The sequence below is a fragment of the Pleurodeles waltl genome, chromosome 6 (genome assembly GCF_031143425.1).
Source record: "Pleurodeles waltl isolate 20211129_DDA chromosome 6, aPleWal1.hap1.20221129, whole genome shotgun sequence".
NCBI classification, from domain to species: Eukaryota; Metazoa; Chordata; class Amphibia; order Caudata; family Salamandridae; genus Pleurodeles; species Pleurodeles waltl.
Window position 1 is genome coordinate 1,174,193,007 of NC_090445.1, and position 22,325 is coordinate 1,174,215,331.

General features: G+C 46.8%; 1 protein-coding gene across 2 annotated transcripts in view; it reads left to right on the forward strand.

The window, feature by feature from the left end:
• MCU (mitochondrial calcium uniporter) overlaps positions 1–22,325 on the forward strand; it is a 539,967-nt gene that overhangs the window by 494,662 nt on the left and 22,980 nt on the right. For both annotated transcript variants that reach the window (XM_069240392.1, XM_069240393.1), the window contains one exon: positions 12,409–12,612. In XM_069240392.1, coding sequence (XP_069096493.1) covers positions 12,409–12,612 — 204 coding nt within the window. The remainder of the gene's footprint in view (positions 1–12,408; positions 12,613–22,325) is intronic.

Here is a 22,325-nt window from a genome sequence, read left to right on the forward strand (position 1 = left end):
TCATCTTGTCACCCAAAGAAACATTCTGCGGTGTATCCCAGGGATCCTTTCTAAGCCCGCCACCCTTCAACATCTGTGTGGTCCTAACCGCTGAAATTGTCAGACAACACAGCCTAAACATCTCCTACTCTGAAAATACACGACTGATCCCATCCTTGACTGACAATCTATCGACAGGCAAGAGAAATCTCCACAATGGAATGAGAGCACTGGCCACTAGGATGGAAGCCAGCTGCCTCAAACTCAACTCAGACAAGACCGAGCTCCTCGTGCTTGGCTCCACCCCCTCTGCCTGGAACGACTCCTGGTGGCCAACCGCCCAAGGAAACACCCCCATTCCCACCAACCATGCACGCTGGGCATCATCATGGACTCCACGCTTATCATGGCCGGTCAAGTCAACACCGTCTCATTGTCATGCTTCCACACCCTGGCCTCCTTCAAAAGATTTTCCAGTGGATCCCTACTGAGACATGAAGAACAGTCACCCACACACTTGTCAGCAGCAAACTGGACTACAGCAATGCACTCTATGCCGACAATACAAAGAAACTTCAAACATGACTTCAAAGAATCCAGAACGCAGCAGCCAAGCTACTGACACACACCTACAAGGCACTGCACACCATAGGACTGGCCTACTTCACCCACCGTTCCGAATAAGAGAAAAGAAAAGGAGTCCTGAATTTCAGGAGCAATGGTCCTCACACACCTTAGTTGGTGTCATGCTTCATCATCGGACAGCTCCTCGTCAGACCGGCGCTGCAATGTCTGACGGGCACCCCCCGAAGGGGGGCTCTTTGCCGGAGATCTAATACTAATGAGGAGTGGATTATTTCCACCATCCTCTTTTCTTAAATGTTTTGTGTGAGTGTCCGAGCATTACCTCTGTTTCCACTCCCTACATTTTTTTTAATCTTGACCATTTCCCAATAGCAAGCAATAAATCATTGAGTGAGGGATTTGAGCCAGTTTTATCCTTATCTTTCTCTCTCTTGTGGATCTGCCCTTTTCTCGGATCCATATTAGGTCCCACGGCATCATCGAATATATAAAAAGATCTCCGGCAAAGAGCCCCCCTTCGGGGGGTGCCCGTCAGACATTGCAGCGCCGGTCTGACGAGGAGCTGTCCGATGATGAAGCATGACACCAACTAAGGTGTGTGAGGACCATTGCTCCTGAAATTCAGGACTCCTTTTCTTTTCTCTTATTCGGAACAGTGTACCACTTTATATTTGCATATTATTGGGAGAACGTACACTGGACCGCCCAATTCTCCCTTTCCCCCTCCTTGTGTTTTGAACTACTTCACCCACCACCTGGCCTTCCACACCCCCACCAGACAGCTACGATCCTACCAACTCGCCCTCATCTCCAGAGTCAGGAAGAGTACAGCCGGGGGCAGATCCTTCTCTTACCTCGCAACCCGGATGTGGAACACGCTCCCTCTCAACCTCAGATAGGCCACCTCATTGAAGCAGTTCAGGAAAGAATTCAAGACCTGGCTGTTTGAATGAGGAGCACACCGCAACAGCGCCTTGAGACCCCACGGGTGATAAGCCGCGCTCATTAAGTCTTTGATTGATTGAGCAGAGGCAAGCAGGGCGCAGGCAGGTTCAGTTGCAGGTCCAGTACAGCAGGTCAGCTGGGCAGTTGCAGAGAGGCTTCTGGAGCTTGTTGGGCACTCCCTAGCTCAGAACTGGTGGTCATTCAGCTGACACTTTGAATCATTTCAACCTGAGATGAAGGGTGCAGGTCTAGCCTCACATCTCAGACAGCAGGACAGGTCTTAAGCAGTAGAGAAGCCCTTCTTCTGTAGTGTCTTCAGGTCCAGGAGTATACTAAAGACTGGATCTGAGGGTCCTATACCTGGTGCTATGAAATGGGAGAAGCTTCTGGAGTTTCCCCCTATTAAGGTGCTTGGAATTACCTGCCACCGTGCCCTGCAGAGGTCACAGTAGGCTAATATGAAGTTATTTGTGTGTGAGATGAGGCAGCGTCTTTGAAGTGCAAATAGGGCTGCACAAATTTGCCCCTCACCCTCCGCAGTCTTGCCTTGGATGATCCATCCTGCCAACTTCCCAGGCCCTCTATTGTGTAGCTGTCTGGGAGGAATATTCAAATGCCCATAGACTACTACACCTAGTTAAATGACACAGGAAACGGGCTTCAGGCACCAAATGGTTAGGACAAAAAAAGCCAACTTACTAAAAGGAGCCATTTGCAGAATTGTGACTTAAAATCTGACTTTACCGTAAAAGATGGTTGTCAATTACACATCCTCATGCACCAAACGTGACATTCCTGCCTGCTCCCAAACCAAAGTTATCAAGTATTAAATGTTATAAGCTACCCCAATGTTGTCCTATGGGAGAGGTAGGCCTTGCAAATGTTAAAAAAACAAATTTTTTAAGTACAACGCACCTACCCTTTGGGATGTTTAGGGCTTACACTAGGGTGACCTTTATGTAATGAAAAGGAAGGTTTAAGCCTGGCAATAGGTTTTTTTTGTCACATGGAAATGTCAGTTTAAAACTGCACACACAGGCTGCAATGGCCTGAGACATGTCTTTAAGGGGCTTACAAAGTGGGTGGTGCAATAAGTGCTGCAGGCCCACTCGAAAGCATATAATTTAGTAGCCCTGAGTACATGTAGTACCAGTTTTCGGGTACTAACACGTAAATTAAATGTGCACAAGCACTTTAGCACTGGTTACCATTGGTGAAGTGCACAGTCCTAAAGCCAACAAAAATGAATTCAGAAACCGGAGTGAAGGGCAAAAACAGTTTGGGCCACCTTCCCAGATGACTGGAAGCACGCCAAGATCAACCCGCTACTAAAGAAACCCACCACTGATCCACGAGACATGAAAAACTACAGAACCATCTCTCTTTCCCCTTTCCCAGCTAAGGTAGCCAGAAAGGCCATCAACACGCTGCTCATGGAATTCCTCGAGGCAAATTACATTGTGGACCCTTGCCAATCCGGCTTCAAGAGCAACCACAGCACCGAAACCGCCCTCCTTGCAGCCACCAATGACATCCATACCATACTGGAACATAAAGATACGGTTGCCCTCATCCTCTTCAACCTCTCTGCCACCTTTGACACCATATCCCACACCACCCTATGCACCAGACTTCATGATGCCGGCATCCGTGGTAAGTCCTTGGAATGGATCCGCTCCTTCCTCACCAAAAGGATCCAGAGAGTCAGACTCCCGCCTTTAGTTTCAGAACCCACAGATACCCGCTTTAGAGTAGTCCAAGGCTCCTCCCTGAGCCCAGCCCATTTCAGTATCTACATGACCCTGCTTGCCAAAATCGTCAGACAGCACAGCTCAACAGAGTCTCCTACACCGACGATACACAACTAATTAGCTCCTTCACCAATGAACCAGCAACAGCCAAGAACAACTTCCACAACAGAATGAGAGCAGTCGCCGACTGATGAAAAACAGCTGCCTCAAGCTCAACTTGGACAAGACTGAGATCCTCATCCTGCGTCCCACTCCCTCCGCCTGTGACGAATTCTGGTGGCCAGCTGCCGCCTGGAGAGCCCCTTGACCCCCGACCGAGCACGCAACCTGTGCATCATCTTGGACTCCATTCTGTCCATGACCCCACCAAGTCAACACTGTCTAATTGTCATGCTTCCACACCCTTCGCGTCCTCTGAAAGATTTTCAAGTGGATCCCCACTGAGGCAAGAAGGATGGTCACTCGCGCACTCGTCAGCAGCAAACCAGACTACAGCAATTCTCTTTATGCCGGAATCACGAAGCAGCACCAAGCAAGACTCCAGAGAATTCAGAATGCAGGAGCCAGACTTATCCTAGGCATCCCCCTCCACATCTCTGCCCACCTTAGTGACCGGCACTGGCCTCCCCATCAACAAACGCATCACCTTCAAGCTCCTGACACGCACCTACAAGGCTCTGCAATTGGGCTGGCCTGCCTCAACAATGGCCTATCTCTCTCTACCCTGCCAGACAGCTCCAATTTTCTCAACTTGCCCTTGCCTCCTCCCCAAGAATCATGAAGAGCACTGTGGGAGGCAGATCCTTCTTCTAGCTCGCAGTATAGGCCTGGAACACGCTACCAAGCCACTCCAGGCAGGCCCCTTTGTTGAATCAGTTCAAGAAGGAACTCAAGACTTGGCTCTTCGGCTGACCGGCTCCCCTTTGACAGTGCCTTGAGACGCCATGGGTGATCAGCAATGCTATAAAATGTATTGATTGATTGATTGATTGATGTGCTTTCCTGCTTAAGCGATAGAACATTAACAGTGGTAACCCATTACAGAGGCACTTGCCTGTTCTATGCCCCTTTGAACTCTGTTGGATCCGTCTGTCTACTCTCTTGAGCCACGGAACTGACCCATGGGGAGCACTCATCCTTGTATGTGGTCCCTATCTGTGCAGCTCATATCCTTAACTTGCATCCAATTAGGCTGATAGTACCATCATGGCAAACAAAGTGAAATGGCCCATTCTGTCCCTTGAATAAGACTTTGTCCCCAACTCAAGGAAACATCTGGAGATATGGACAACAACAAACAGTGGTCACTGACAGCCTTCGTTATGAAGAGCCAGGCCATCCAGGGTTCTTAACCTCTGAGGTTTCTGAGCCTGGGGGGCAACAGCTCCCGGCTGTAGGCACCCGTCTTCCTACCAGTTCAGGGGTGGTAGCTGGACAGGCCAGAGGCTTTAGCCTGAGACTGAACAGGGGTCGTGAGTGAGACTTTTTCCCCTGCCCTTCCATCTGGGCCTCTACACCCTCCATTTGGGAGTGGTACTCCCAAAATCCTGATCTTGCAAGGCACCCTGGGCGGCATCCCCCTCTCAGCTCTTCCACTAACTGTATCAACTCATTCCCCAGCATGCAGTCAGTGGACATGTGGAGGCTACCTTTGACCTCCTTCTCGGTCACCTCCCCACCCCATTCCAGGGATACCAGAGCCATGGAAAAGAAGTCCAGCCCCTGTCCCTGAGTTACCCTACACATCTGTCCGGTGTACTATTCTGGAAAAACCAACCTTTCCAACACCATGTTGTGGCTTGCACCCATATCCCTCAGAGAAGTGACAGGGATCCCATTCACAGTGATCCTATGGAAGTGTCAACTCCACACTCTCAGGGATCACAAGCCTACCCTCTCAATCTTCCTCCCAACTAAGGGAGGCTACGGCATACTCTACCACCTGCTCCTGGGGACTACTCCCCTCCCACCCAAAGGCCAATTTGTCCACCCCTGTAGAGTTCCCACTAGTGGGTGGTTTCATAGAACAGAAACCCCCTGCTTGTGTCCTAAACGGGAACACTCAAAACAACGGGGTTGGAAATGGGGCGCCCTGGCCAACGCCTACTAGACCCTTTCCCTGTTTCTAGGAAGGGGCACGAGAACCCTTTCTCCCCACTTAACTCTAGGTCCTATCTGTGTCTCCCGGGACCTCTACATCACTCTGCTGCAGGAAACCAGCACCACGTTTGGGGTCAGTCCCAGGTACCTTCTTATGCATCTTGGTTGTGAGCCAGTGGACTGCCTCTTTAACAAGCTTCCTTGTGCCAGTGAGAATACTGTTCTCTAGGTGTTGGCACAGCTCTGGAAAACAATTGTTGAACATGTGCTCCCTGGCAAATAAGTTGTGCAGCCCTTGGTGATCCTTAACATCACTGCCTTCACACATCCATCCAGTGCCTTACAAAGGTAATCCACACAGTTAATCCAGGACTGTTGAGGCAACGTCGGTCTGTCCCTAAACCTTTGCCTATACCTTTCAGACGTGAGACCATATATGCTGGTAAGTGTGTGCCTCATGAGTGGATACTTAATCCTGTCCCCTTTCATTAGGGCTAACAGTGCATCTCCCTTCACTGGGAATGTGCCTTTAGATGTTTCCACCCTCCCCCTACACCCCCCCTCATTCATCCTCTGTGCAGCTCTAGGGCAACCTCCTAGGCCTCAAGCCATTTATCTGTATCATCTCCCACAGTAAATTTAGGCACCAGGTCCTTGAGACTGTGGACCCTCCTGTCTCCAGTTGGCACTGGTTGGGGAATTGCTGCTGGCCTTCTTTTTCCCTGGTATTGGTGATGGGATGAGGGTTTGGGGTTTATTCTGTTTTTAGCTGACCTCCGATTCCTTCTTCCCACATTGCAGTCTTCCGTGCACACATGCTATTATTACTCCTTGTGACAATTCCCAAATGTCTACACTAGACTATATTCTCCCATTTATAGACATTACATTCGCTCTTGCGACATGCACAGCCTCAACGATAGCCTTGAGGGTAAACAAGTATATTTTAATAGAAATTATGTGAAGGTGGCCTTTCTTCAGGAGACCCACCTTCTACCGGGTAAACCCCACTCCTTCGCATTCACATGGGGACCACGTCGTTATTTCTCCAGTGACAGTACTTTTTCCTGTGGGATCTCTATTCTAATCCACAAAAAAACTCCCATTTCACCCTACATCAGTTCTCCTCGATGATAACGGTAGGTACATCCTGCCTACGGGGACCCTGGCAGGGCATCATGTGCTAAAGGCCAATATTTATGCCCCAGATGTTGGTACATTACATATTTATTGTACACTAATCAGAAATATCGGCCACATGGGGTATGATCACATATTGTTGGGGGGTGGTTGATTTTAAACTTTTACAAGATCCACACCTAGACTCCACTGCCTTGGCCCCGACTACCAAACCCAAATTGGTACAAGTCATTCAAGAGCTGTAAATCATCTTCTACTTTGTGACCTCTGGCACCTGCTCCATACCTTTGCCCTCGCCTACATGCATCACTCTACACCTTATGACACATGGTTTCATATTGATTATTGGTTTTGCCCCACTGTCCCTATGGCTAATGGATGCCTCCCACCTAGCTCACCACACTTTCTGATCACGCACCTGTAAGGCTGTTGCTTCATGTACCCTATGGCAGTGGCTTTGAACGCCATTGGCGGTTCTCCGCCATGGCATTACATGACAAGCTCTTTCGTTCTGAACTATGCTCAGCGATTGTTGAATACTTTCCATTTAACATTGACTCCCTCACGTTCTAGGCCACACTATGGGAGGCCTTTAAGGCCTATATTCAAGGCATATTCATATCCAAATAGGCAGGAGTTCTGCACAATCTTTGTGCCAGTCTAACTTGCATGAAGATAAAACTGATAAACTTAAAGAATAGTGACTTGGTACCCCTCAGCCCACACAGTGCACCTCTCTCTTGGCAAAATATCAGGAGTGTGAGGTCCTATTCTTCGGAAAGTACCCAGAGCCCTCCGATACAGGTAGGACAAGTGACCAGGGCGCACATTAGCTAGATAATAATAATATAAGGCCGCCCAGGGGGCTCTTCCTATCTTCCAAATTACTGCTACCTAATGGCATCCACGTCACTGATGACAAAGGCAACTTGGCCATCTTGTCGCATTATTACACACAGTTGTACTTCATCCACTAGGCTCGCTGAAGACACTGCATCCCTAGCCTTGGATCTATAAGAGGTAACCATGGTATGGCTCCCCAGGGCCCATCAACAATTCTTTGCCAAACCCATATCCTGTGACAACATCATCAATGCCTTTGAGTTCCGAGACATCACTAAAACCCCTGGCTTGGATGGTTTCACAAGTACCTTTTAAAAACAATTCAAACACATACTCGCTCCTCACCTGCTAGCCATGTACGGTGAGTCACTTGCAACAGGGTCTCTACGTCCAGCGCTGCACGAAGCGGTCATCGACCTGTTACTCAAAACAGGTAAGGACCTACACAGCTGTGACTCTTATTGACCATTATCACTTCTGAACTTTGACAACAGGATCTTTGCTAAGTTCCTCTCGAATTGGCTTTCTATCCTTATGGAGCAGATCATTTCGCTGGAAAAGTCAGGTTTTATCCCTCACCTTTCCACTTCCCTGAATCTATGCACGTCTCTTAAGTCCTCACTCTAATTTCCCCCAACACCCCTGCAGCTGTGGCACTACTCGATGCCGAGAAGTCTTTCGATTCGCTGGAATAGCCTTTTCTCCATGTTACTCTTCACAAGCTGGCCATGCCGCAGAACGTTGCCATGATTGTTACTATATTGCCAACCAATAGCTCGAATTAGGACCAATGACTCCTTAACCGCCCCCATTGCAGTTACCCAGGGCACTAGACAGGGCTGCCCTATTTCTCCCTTCCTTTTCATCATTACACTAAACCCCCTGGTCTGTCACCTTCCTATAAGAAGTCTTACTTTATGTACGCCATCTCTCTGACAACCTCACGCCTATTCTCAGTGAGATCTCCAGCTTTGGATCGTTCTCTGGCCTCCATATCAATTGGTCTGAATCAGACATGTTCCCACTCACCGACGCTATTACTCCCTTCTGCAGTGAATTTCTCTTGTCCTGGTGTCTGGGATCGGTCAGATACTTGGGCATCATGCTCCACCGGAATAAAGAACAGGTGATTAGACTTAACTACGGCCCGCTGTAGACAAATTAGCATCCCAAAAAGGTTATTGGCTTCGGCTTCCTTTCTCGATGGTTGGCTGTATCGCTATGATAAAGATGGTTATATCCCACTGGTTCCTGTATTTAGTATTTATTCTTCAATATATCAGTTTCTCTTACTAACTCCTTCTTTGCTACATCACGCAGCCTACTCCTTAAATTTATATGGCTTGGTCGCCGCCCCTGAGTGAGTTGGGATGCGTTGATACTATCATATGACCAGAGAGGATTTGGCGTACCCCACATGCAACTAATATACCTAGAAGCCCAATGCCAATATGCCCACCATTGGTTCCACCCTGACGCTCGTATTCCGTATACGAAACCTGAAGTCGATCTGGCTGCTCCCACCTCACTTGACTCTCTATTTCCTTCTGGGCTTCTGCGTGACCCCACAGACAATGTACCACTCTCTACTACTAGTTGGGCCTTAAAAAAAAGCTTTTACGGATCCTAGGGGCCCCCTCCTTTACTCCTCATCATTACCACTGGCTTCCAACCCCTAGATACCTCACACTGGCAAACTACTAGTCCAACGCACTCTTCCAAGATGTGCACTTCACACCTTTGCTGATATGTTTCCTGCAGGTCGTATGGTGGATATAACCAATGAGACCCATCTCCCTGAGGCTACCCAGATGGGTGAATTCATCCTGAGGCGCATTCAAGGTGCACTCTGTGCTACAATATCGACATATCCTTCACCTGATTTCCTCACCCTGCCCTCACTGATTCCAGATGAAAGTGGACGATGACTCTATCACATGTGCACAACCCTTCTCCCCTCCCACGACAAGATGCTCCGCTGAGTTTAGGAGTCCGATTTTGGTCTCACATTCACTGCCAAAATATGGTGAACCTGCTGTGCACAGACACATTTTGATTCACCCAGTCATCTTCTCCCCCAAACTTCTGCATTATAAGTTTTTACATACAGTGTGTATCACGCCTAGTTTTCTTGTGTGTCTCGACCCCACAAGATCCTCTGCCTGCCCGAAATGCCATAACCCAGAGACAGACTCCACACACCTATCCTGGATAGGCCAACTGGTTGCCTCCTACTGGCAATTTATTTATGACATGCTGGCCCAAATGACAGACCTAACTTTCACCCTCTGGTAGCCCTTAAAGGTTTACATGCAAGATGTCCCCAAGCTGGTGCACTAATTAACCGCCATCACACTGAGGTAGTGCTCCACTGGGGCACCAGGCGCTTTCCCGACACGAAGGCATAGCTTGACAGCCTGGTTTTCTGCAACACCACTAGTAAGTTATTTGCCACTTTGCAGCCCCATACCTTTCACCTTAAAACTATTTGGCAGTCGCTCCGTAATTATTTGCTGCTCACTGCCCTGACCTATGTCCTGAATCCACCACATCCCCACACCAATCTTTCCCTGTCCCACACTCCTGAAGGCTCCACTATCATGTTTTTACCTGATTTCTCTATCCTATGTCACTTATTACCCCCACACACACTGCTCATTAACATTGGCCACACTTGTCCTTTCAGCATGACTTGATGCACAAACAGAGCTCATATTCTGTTGATTCCTGTACACACCCTGTTTCTTCTCTGATGTTATAGGAGGTGGCTATTGTATTTTTTCAATTTGAAAATCTATAAATTATGCTTTTAAAAAACTGTTATAATAGAATTTCTAGGTTTTTGTAATATAAATTAATATTTAATTACCATAAGTAAATCCAGCCCCGGATGCGCTCTGCTTTGGACTGTAGGGCCTGACCTAGGGCCAACCCATGGCTTTAAGCTAACTCCACACTGCGCACGGCCTTCAGCTACATTCATTGGTGTGTTGGTTACAAGGGCTGTCTTGCAGCTAGGCCCTGTGGACAATCCCCCTAAAGGCAGCATATCCACAGTGCACAGGGTATTTGGTAGTGGGTTGACCACAAGGCCTGTGGCCAAACCTCCACATGCAATCAACCACACGCAGAGCACGGTGGGGGTTTGGCCACAAGGCAGCTAACACCACGCTGCAGAATGCTTTCAGCTGTGCATGGCAGGTGATTGGCCATAGTGGCTTGGTCTGAACACCCAAGCCCCAGGCCCTTTATTTTCTTTTTTTGCAGGAGGGGGCCACGTTTCCTCCCTCCCGAGCCTCATTAAACCCTGGGGACCTCATCCCCAAGGGCCACTATGTAAAACAAAGGGGGGGAGCCGTGCAGCCCCCATCCCCAAGGGTACCGCATTACTGCCCAATCTGGACACCTAACATACACTCATTGAGGGCTGGGGGGAGCCATCTGGCCCCCAAGGCCCCAGCTGGCTCCTTGCGTGGAGTGGGAGCTGGCATTGCTCCCACCCACAGAGAGGAGCTACTTATGCCTCTTCTTCCAGATGCCCATAATGTTTTGATCTCTTTCTCTGCCTGCATCAGCAGGTAAATAGATAAAATGAATGCTCCCAGCTAGTGGGAGCACTTTCAACGCTTTCATCAGCTGGGAGCAGACTTTGGGCCTGATTCCAACTTTGGAGGACGGTGTTAAACCGTCCCAAAAGTGACGGATATACCACCTACCGTATTACGAGTTCCATAGGATATAATGGACTCGTAATACGGTAGGTGGTATATCCGCCACTTTTGGGCCGGTTTAACACCGTCCTCCAAAGTTGGAATCAGGCCCTTTGTGTTTGCTCCCCTGTGGAAGGGGTTTTGAAAATTCTCTTAACATGCAGGAGCAAACATGGGTCTCCCAGCCTGCTCCAGTGCGGCAGAGAAACCTCTGTCACTGGGATGGACTCCCTGGGACACTGCATGTGAGCCATTTAAAAAAAGAAGCACGGAAGACCGTGCTTTTTTTTATATATATTTTCCTTTAGATTTGCAAACACTCTGCAAATTTGAAGCATAATAAAAAATTTTAAAAAATGTTTTCGCCCCACCAGGATTAGGTGGTCAGTGTATTCCTCCCTTTCCACCTTTGAATCTTTGTTTCTCTTTTTTTTTGTACTTTTTTTTTTTTTTAGGACTATGGAATGAGTCCTGAGTTCTAAGGTAGCTGCAACTACTTGCTGGTTGAGATTGTGGAAGACCATCATATTTCACTTTGAGATTTATCAGCTCCACGGATCCTCTGCGGCATGAAATATAGGGGTGCGATCTTGGGTAGTTTACAAAGTTGGAAGCTGCAGGCATATGCTATCGCAGACACTTGTGTGGTTGTATATAGTCTATTATCTAGTTTAACTCTTAAAATGTCCTCCATAGATGAGGTACAAGAAGGTTAGCAATGTTCTGTGTGCCCGAAATTGTATGGTCCGTACTAGAGGACTTCTCTCTACTACCACAATCTCTGCCTTCTTTGAGCTTAGTTTAAACTATTTGTGGTTCAGTGCGACTGTGTAGTCATTCTCCTGCTGAGGTACTCAAGTGTTGAAAGTGCTAGAGATCTAGACATTACTGTAAGCAACAGTTGTTCAACTAGAATACCCCTTGCATTAGTCCAATATACTCGATTTTATTAATAATCCTCATTTCTTTTGTCCCACTGTATTCTGGCCACTTTCAGTCAGTCTACTCAGTCAGAGACCTGCGAGTAGCACAGGAGAGGTAAGCGATGGAGGGCTAGGAATCAAGGAAGGACTCTTGCTTACAACTAATTGGACACATTTTCCTTCTTTTCATATTTGGATCAAAAATATCCAGCCGTTTCAGGGACGGAGAGATCTGCAGCAGTTCTTGTTCAGAAACAGGTAGAACAAGTAAAGAGAGCAGGGCAGAGCGAGAATGAAACGCTTTTCAGCAGAAGGCTGGTGCATAGTCCACAACATTATTAGTTTGAACATAGCAAATGTTGTTCATCCTTTATGGAAGTGTTTTGCTGCGAAGTCATTTGTGATTGTGACTGTGCATGGACTCTTTTGTAGGTGAAGGAAGACATTGGCCGGAGAGCTGAGAAACGCACTACATGGGTCCTCTGGGGAGGTCTGGCGTACATGGCAACACAGTTCGGCATTCTGGCCCGTCTTACATGGTGGGAGTACTCCTGGGATATTATGGAACCCGTTACCTACTTCATTACCTACGGCAGTGCCATGGCGATGTATGCCTACTTTGTACTAACACGACAGGTAAGACGCAGGAACTGCATGAAATTGTCTAATCTTTTTCTGAGATTATGTTAAAGCCTACGCAAAGTTGCATTTCTGCACAGGGTTCAGGTGTTCTGGTGATAAACTCAGGATTTTAACAAACTCAGGCGGTAAATGAATGAAACAGTCCGTTTCGTTGCGCTCTGTAACGCTGAAATCATCGGTAGCAGTTTTATGGTCAAAGTGACAGATTTACTGCTCTTGTCCTACTGTGTAGCTCACGGTAATTTGTGGACCCTGCAGAATGTTCAGAGTTAGAATTATACTCTGATATTTGGTTCTGCCAGGGGCGTCCTCTTCCGCCTGACATTCAGTCAAAGATTGTTTATTTCACGTGCATATTCTTATCAACGCATCGTGCTTGCTTAATAGTGGTATTTTTTTTCTCAAAAAGTCTACTGCAGTAACCTCCCTTCACACGTAATAGCACAAACATCTTTCATTGCGTATATTTGTTCTATACGAAATATAATTAGACCAGCTTTAATGTATGCGCCAATGTGGATTCATTCAAGGTTACTTTGGAGGATGCCTCGGTAGCACACTGAACATTGTCGGCATTGTATCGAAAAATGAGAACTTAGTTAAACCTTCCACAACGCTATAGGTATGCCTTTTTAATACTTGAGGAATTTGGATGGACTGTTCCAGCCCGAGTAGACATTATATTTCCAAACTGCAAACTGTCCCACAGACGATTCGGCAGAGTAGCACAACTAAACTGCTACAAGGGAGGGAATTCCTGTTTTTTGCATCGCTGAAAAAAATACTAAAAAAATCACCACCTCCTGACTTGCTTATTTATAAGGAAAAACAAAAGAAAGAGCATATGTTTTCCTCATTACCAGGACATAAGCCAGTGAACACATGCGTTTCCCTCTTCCTGATGACTTCGCCTCTGTCAATGACTTCTAGACACACAAGCTCCTTGAATGTGGGAAGTGTATGCTATCCGGGTATGGTTCTCTTCCTCTCATCTGCTCACATTTTTAGATGATGTCGTAGATGTTTCCTGATTTAAATTAGCCACCTCAACCCAGTCCTACAATAGTCGGCTTTCTGATTTAGGAATGCCGTCCAGTGCCTGCAACAGGCGCAGAACCTTCAGCAGTAGTAACGGTCCTTAATGTGACTAAACCAGGGAAGCACAGCTGCTCCGCGTCAGCTTCTTATCTCCTGGCCTGTGTCTGAATACAACCAGCAAAAGATGGGGCTTGACTGAGGTAGTGCCCGGCACCTTAAATGACACTGAAGAAAAATTAACCCTCATCCACCATAAATTACGACTATTATTTCCCAATTAATAACGTGCGGATCTTTTTCCTCATGTGACATCTCGTTTCTTTAATTGGATTTCTTTAAAAATGTTAAGTATTTATGCTTCTTCGTTTGTTCCCACAATACATTTCACTTTAACTTAATATCAACCAGCATAAATACATTACACATATATAACCGTTTTTCAAATGTGCACACCTTTACACGATTTTACATAACACATATGAACAAAGCACAAACTATATTTAAATAGTTTCACATAGTTTGGATCATTGAAGTTTTAAAAAATGTTTTCCAGAAAATCATCCTTGGTTCAAAACTATAGCTCCTGACATCCCAAACAAATTGCATGGTGTCGAAGAATGTCCAGTTTATTATTTGAATTTTTAATGCGTGCCCCTGCATGTGTTCTTGTTGGTGTCGTAAGGTTCACTAGTGTCATTTCAGTTCTGTGTGTTTGGCACCATAGTACTCTACTGCAGTGGCTACGCGTTTCAATATCTGTGGGGGTTAAATCATGGGATCTTCCTTGGGGATCGAACAGTCTCTTAACAGATGGTGAGGTAGTTTAATACGTTTCTCTCAACTCTGGAAAGTCTGCCGTAGCAAGAATGTCAAAGTTTTCTTTGTGAGAGTTTGTAAGTGTGGGTTCTCCAAACGTTTGTATGTCACTAATTGTGAAGTAACAGTAGTAATTTGTGGTGAACGAGGGCTACTTTTTCTTGTCTCATTACAAGGCATTTTGGGATTGGTCCAGTCTGGAACCTATAATACCACGGCCTCAGAAATGCATGATAGTTAGTCCTCCGTATCCTAATTCGACCTGCACTGAAAGGTTTCAGGTTGTGCATGGTAGACGCCGTGATTTTCTACTGTCTGAAGTGTGGCAGGAATACCATGGCCCTTGAACTCTGCCACACACAGAGCGTGTGCAAAAGACTTAGTAGTGTGTACCTCGAAAGCCATAATAAAAGCAGAGCCACGACATTTTTCATTAAATAAGCCGAAACCTGATACAAGTGAAGCCAAGGATATCCTTGATGTCTACATCTGGTCCCCACTATTTCTCTGTACAAGTGAACCGGATGACCAAATAACTGAAAAAACGGTGACTTGCACTAGTTTTATTTTGTTTAGCATGATACTCCTAATCTGTTGGCATGTATTAAAGTATAAACATTGTATTCAGAATATTAATCAGTAACCTCTTCTCCTTTATGTATACACTTTGTGCTTAATACAAAGCTAGATCAGTAAAAATGCATGCTTGTGAATTTTAATTATGACGTATCCAGTTGCCGCAGGATAAATGGTGGACTACTTTTTCAGTATAGAAGCAAGGTAAGTCATAGGTACCAATGGTCAAAAAATTAGTTTAGGCATTCCAGAGTTTTGTAATAATGCGTATCTAAACTGTATTTATTGTATCATGTTGCCTAAATTATCGTATGTACTCTCTTGTATTCGGTTTGCTTACTTTGGCCATAGATTTTGGACTGATAGGGAGTGACAGTAAAACACAATCCTTTAGTGATTTTTCCACAGTGCACCTTGATAAGATGAACATACATTCCAGCTGGCTGCATACAACTCGTAGTGAATAGCACTGCCAACTATGTGGAATTTAAGAGTAGTTCATGCAGTGAGGCCTCTGGGATTCTCATATGCACATCAGCGCCTCTGTAGGCAACCCCTGCATTTTAAGCTAACTGTTGGGATAGATAAGGATCCTGCTATTTATGTAGGGCTACATGGCTCTAAACACTTCCTTCACTTTCCTCAGTCTCTTTCATTTCTCTGCAAAACACATCTGGTCTTTGTCTTGTTTGCGGACTGTATTTGCTTTTACTTCTTCCATCACCACTTTTTTATTTGAAACGTTTTCTTCTGTTCTTGAATATGAGACTGGTTTCTTGCAACACAGATCCAGTGCTTGAGATATCTCCTTTAATAGTCTACGGTATAAGAAATGGCTGTGTTTAGGTTGTCCCTTAGTGTTGAGAATGATCATGGGCAGGGTGAGGTTTAAAAGTGAACCAGAGCACTTAATTTTGCTAGCTGCCTTACAAGACCAATGCCTGGCTATTAGGAAAATAAGAAAAATCCATCCTTCACAAGATAAGGTTTCTGACCAAAGCCTTTATAAGTAATGGAACTCGCATTGGACTAACCCACCATTAGGACGAGAGCTGGATTCCGCCAAAGTTGTAATTGGGAAGATTCATGTGGGAATCAACATGGCAACCATCCTGATCAATGCATGATGATCTGGGGCGCAACAAGGGAAGTGGCCTAGTTTGACTACCATGTTTTTGTGTGCTCTGACACATCTGGCTCATGACAACAGATCAGAACAACACACTGTAAAATGCCGGAGTAGGGTTCACAGCCAAGGAGGATCCAGGCAGTGTAGAGAAACTTTTTGCCAGTGAAAGAATGACTCACCAGCAGTGCAGACTTTCAAGTAGCCCATGCAAGGGTTCATCAGGGTAGAAAGTGGCAAGAGTGTTTGCATTGACATCCCTGACCTTCAAGCACCAGGCAGCACACAGGCTAAAGGGGTCAAAGACTAGCTTGTGGACATCCTCTTCACTTTAGCCACGTCCCTGAAGATGACTTCTGGACTCCACGAAAAGCACAAAGCAAAATGGACCTGAAGTGGTGCTGGGAAATGATGATGTGCTTCCCCACTCTGTGGTAGTGGAAGAGAGACTGCTGTAAGGCAGCTGCATGGATGACCACTGATGGGGCATGTTGAAAAATGGCCCTTTTTGCAGGGTTATCCCCAAACTTTTTGCCTTCTTCCTCCTGTTTTTCAGGTCTGTTTTTGCTGGTTTATTGTTTCTGCGCACTTTACCACTGCTAATCAGTACTAAAGTGCAAGTGCTCCCTATAGAAATTGTACTGTTGATTGGTTTATCCATGATTGGCATATTTGATTTACTAGTAAGTCCCTAGTAATGTGCACGAGAGGTGCCTAGGGCCTATAAATCAAATGCTACTAGTGGGCCGCAGCACTGGTTGTGCCACCCCCATTAGTAGCCTTGTAACCTTTGGTCAGACCTGCCACTTCTGTGTCTGTGTGTGCAGTTTTAAACTGCCAATTCGACTTGGCAAGTGTACCCACTTGCCAGGCCTAAACTTTCCCTTTTACTACGCCAGGCACCCCTTAGGTAGGCCCTAGGTAGCCACTGGGCAGGGTGCAGTGTATGTTTATGGTAGGACATATACTTGTGTGTTTTATATGTCCCAACAGTGAAATACTGCCAAATTCGGTTTTCACTGTGTAAGGCCTCTCTCTCTCATAGGTTAAAATGGGGGCTGCCTTTAAATATCCTTAAAGTGCAGATTCCCTTTGAGAGCAGATAAAAATATGGAGTTTAAGGTCTCTGAACTCACAATTTTAAAAATACATCTTTTAGTGAAGTTGGTTTTTAACTTGTCTGTTTGGAAATACCACTTTTAGAAAGTAGGCTTTTCTTGCTTAAACTGTTCTGTGACTCTGCCAGTTTGTGGATTGTCTGTCTGGCTCAGTTTGACAGTTGGGCTGTTTTGCACCTCTCTAGACAGTGACACAAAAGGGGGCGGGTGTAGCCTGCGTATCCTGATGAGCCATCTGAGCTAGAGGGAGGAGTGCCCGTTCACACCTGAAAGGACTGTGCCTGCCCTCACACAGTGCAGTCTCCGACACCCTTGTGTGCATCTGGGACAAGGCCTGGACAAGGAAGGATCTTGCTAACACTTACGACTTTGCTTTGAAGTTTGCCAACTTCAAAGGCAGTACAGGAAATAAGAAGACGACCCAAAACCCCAGACTTTTAGAATATTTCTGGAATTAATAGGAACCTCTGCCAAGGAGAAGAGCTGAAGAACTGAAGGAGGAGTACTGTCCCTTAGCTGTGTTGCTTTGCTGGACTGCCCTACAGTTGCTGCTTCTGCCTGAAAATAGTGCAGAGGGTGAACTTTGCTGTGTGTCCTGCTTGAGAAAATTCTCCAAGGGCCTGGAGGAGAGCTTGCCTCCTGTTGGAAGTCTCAGGGACACCTAAGACTTCAGTTTCCTCGACCTGCAGCACTGGGTACTGTGTGTTTTGTGCTGTTCAAGAGGTAAAAACACTGCGATGCAGCTGGCCTGCACTGTGACCTGCCGACGCCACACGGAGTTGCATTGCCCCGCTATGCACGCGACCCTGGTCTTCCTGACGCCGTCATCGGATGACTTCACCGAGCCGCTGCTCGCACCATGACCTGTGGGCCCCGCACTCCGGCATTGCCTGCTCACACCGCAGCCTGGGCATCCCCGATGACGGCGCTCCTGCTGACACCGGAGCCAGCACCATCGACTCCAGTGTCGTCACCAGGCATCATGCCTGCACCGTGGCCTGTGGACACTGCTTGTGAGGGTCACAAAGCACCGTCCTGTCCCGCGACGCTGGTTTGGGCCTACCGACGACACCGCTTCAGGAACGATGAAGATGGGGCCTGCACCGTGACCTGTGGACACCACACTTCGCACACCCCACTTCACACCGCAGCCCTGGTCTCACCGATGCCGCTGGATGCCGTCACCGAGCCACTGCCTGCACTGTGACCTGTGGGCACCGCACGTCGCATCGTCCCGCTTTGCACCGCAGCCCTGATGCCATCCATACCGGTGCACCTGACATCAGCCAGGAGTTCGATCCGCAACACATGTGACCTCAAGGGCCTGACGACTCCTTTACCGACTCTGGAACCGACACAGCAACGCTGCTCTCTGGAGCTCACCGCGTGGATCATGACGCCCTGAAAATCCAAAGTACTGTTTGTGAGTCTTCCCGACACCGTAGCTGGCTCGCAACGCTGCGGCTGGCCTGAACTGTTGGTTTTGTTGATCACGACTCCGTGATAGCCCCAGGTGGGGCTATCAACTTCAAGGAACTGTATTTTTGAGTAAATCTTGCAGAATTGATATTTCTATTACTGTATGTTGGATTTTTATCGTATTTGGACTTGTTTTACATAGTTAAATATTGGCTATTTTTCTAAAACTGGTGTGGTGTCCATTTGCAGTGTTTTCACTTATTACTGTGTGTTATGTGCAAATGCTTTACACATCGCTTCTGAGATAAGCCGGACTGCTTGTGTCAAGCTACCAAGGGGGTGAGCAGGGGTTATCTGAGCAGGTATCTCCCTTATCCTGACTAGAGTGAGGATCCCTACTTGGAGAGGGTGAAAACCTACTGCCAACTAGAGACCCCATTTCTAACAGGGCACATTGCAGGTGCTCTGAGAACAACTTTGATGTTTGCCCTTAAGATGCAGCAGGAGTATTTTATGTCTGCTGGACCTTTTTAAGGATAGCCAGTCGATCAGACACGAAACCCTGATAGGAAAATGACTTAACCAGTGTTTCCTCATAACCTTCCTTCCCAGACAGCTATTCTGTGTGTTACATTATTTGGATCTGTTCTTCAGTAGGACACAGGGCTACAAAGAGCTGCAGCAGAATCTCAAGAAAGGAAACTTCACCTGAAGATTTTGAGAACATAGCCAGAAGGTACAAAGTTGGAATTCATAATCTAAGTAAGGTGACAGAAGGCAATGTCGTTTTGGAATTTTTGCAGATAATGTTTTCACAAGTTTAAGGTGTTGGAGAGAAGCAGGCATCAGAAAGCCCATAGAATAGGTCCAAGAACATCAGAAAGAACCAGAGGTGAAGAGAGGATCTTCCTGCTAGAAAAGGCTTTCAAAAGCATTAGAAAACTTGAATAGGAGGTAAAAAGATCCAGATGGACCTTGATCTCCACCTAAAATGTTTCAGTGTCTCAAAGCACTCCGTATAGACAATGGGATGAAGATCCAAGACTCAACAGAAGAAATCACTGAATCCACTATACGTTTTACTACCACAATATCGAGATTGAAATACTGAGCTGTTAAAATATGACCACCAAAATATCAGCTACCAGAATATTGTCAAGGTAAGTACACATTTGTAAGCATAGATTTTCTGGACTTGACTCCATATATACCTTCATGGTACATTGGTATGAAGGTTAGAAAGAGTTCATCTATATTTATATATACATGATAGTCTGTTCAATCGTTATGTTGGCAAGCTAGTATTTGTGTCTTCAATATTCCAACATACAGCTAAACTGGACCGCAGATTCAGACAAGAACAACCTCAGTGATCGAAGAGTGGACCATTGTAGGAGGCTGGCCTGGCTTGTAGTGGGTACCAAGGGGTACTTACACTCTGTACCAGGTCCAGTTATCCCTTATTAGTGTAGAAGAGGTGTTTCTAGCAGCTTAGGCTGCTAGAAGGTAGCTATAGCAGAGCAGCTTAGGCTGAACTAGGAGACATGCAAAGCTCCTACTATACCACTGGTTTCATATGCACAATATCATAAGAAAACACAATACACAGATATACTAAAAATAAAGGTACTTTATTTTTATGACAATATGCCAAAAGGATCTCAGTGAGTACCCTCAGTATGAGGATGCCAAATATACACAAGATATATGTACACAATACCAAAAATATGCAGTAATAGCAAAAGGAAGTAATGCAAGCAGTGTAAAGTTACAGTAGATTGCAATAGGAGCACATAGGTATAGGGGCAACACAAACCATATACTCCAAAAGTGGAATGCGAATCACGAATGGACCCCAAACCTATGTGAGCTTGTAGAGGGTCGCTGGGACTGTAAGAAAACAGTGAGGGTTAGAAAAATAGCCCACCCCAAGACCGTGTAAGGTAGGTGTAAAGTGCACCTACAACCCCAGAGAGCACAGAAGTGGTGATAGGGGAATTCTGCAAGGAAGACCAACACCAGCAATGCAACAGCAGTGGATTTCTGGATCTGAGTACCTGTAAGACAAGGGGACCAAGTCCAAGAGTCGCGACAGTGTCAAGAGTGAACAGATGCCCAGGAAATGCCAACTGAGGGTGCAAGGAAGCTGCCACCGGATGGAAGAAGCTTTGTGTTCTGCAAGAACGAAGAGGACTAGAAACTTCCCCTTTGGAGGATGGATGTCCAACGTCGTGAAGAAGCTTGCAGAGGTGTTCCCACGCAGAAAGACCGCAAACAAGCCTTGCTGGCTGCAAGGGTCGTGGTTAGGGTTTTTGGATGCTGCTGTGGCCCAGGAGGGACCAGGATGTCGCCATTTCACCAATTCTCATCGGCACACTGGAACACCCTCATAATTACCTTGTATATGGTACCTAGGTACCCAGGATATTGGGGTTCCAGGAGATCCCTATGGGCTGCAGCATTTCTTTTGCCACCCATAGGGAGCTCAGACAATTCTTATACAGGCCTGCCAGTGTAGCCTGAGTGAAATAACGTCCACGTTATTTCACAGCCATTTTTCACTGCACATAAGTAACTTATAAGCCACCTATATGTCTAACCCTCACTTGGTGAAGGTTAGGTGCCAAGTTACTTAGTGTGTGGGCACCCTGGCACTAGCCAAGGTGCCCCCACATTGTTCAGGGCAATTTCCCAGGACTTTGTGAGTGCGGGGACACCATTACACGTGTGCACTATACATAGGTCACTACCTATGTATAGCGTCACAATGGTAACGCCGAACATGGCCATGTAACATGTCTAAGATCATGGAATTGTCACCCCATTCTGGTATTGGGGGGGACAATTCCATGATCCCCCGGATGACAATTCCATGATCCCCCGGGTCTCTAGCACAGAACCCGAGTACTGCCAAACTACCTTTCCGGGGTTTCCACTGCAGCTGCTGCTGCCAACCCCTCAGACAGGATTCTGCCCTCTTGGGGTCTGGGCAGCCCCGGCCCAGGAAGGCAGAACAAAGGATTTCCTCAGAGAGAGGGTGTTACACCCTCTCCCTTTAGAAATAGGTGTGAAGGGCTGGGGAGGAGTAGCCTCCCCCAGCCTCTGGAAATGCTTTGATGGGCACAGATGGTGCCCATCTCTGCATGAGTCAGTCTACACCGGTTCAGGGATCACCCAGCCCTGGTCTGGTGCAAAACTGGGCAAAGGAAAGGGGAGTGACCACTCCCCTGACCATTACCTCTCAGGGGACGTGCTGAGAGCTCCTCCAGTGTGTCCCAGACCTCTGCCATCTTGGAAGCAGAGGTGGTGGGGGCACACTGGACTGCTCTGGGTGGCCACTGCCAGCAGGTGACGTCAGAGAACCCCTCTGATAGGCTCTTTCCTCTCTTGGTAGCCAATCCTCCTTTCTTGGTAGCCAAACCTCCTTTTCTGGCTATTTAGGGTCTCTCCTCTGTGTGGTATTCTTCAGATAACGAAGGCACAAGCTCACCAGAGTTCCTCTGCACTTCCCTCTTCGACTTCTGCCAAGGATCGACCGCTGACTGCTCCAGGACGCCTGCAAAACCGTAACAAAGTAGCAAGACGACTACCAGCAACATTGTAGCGCCTAATCC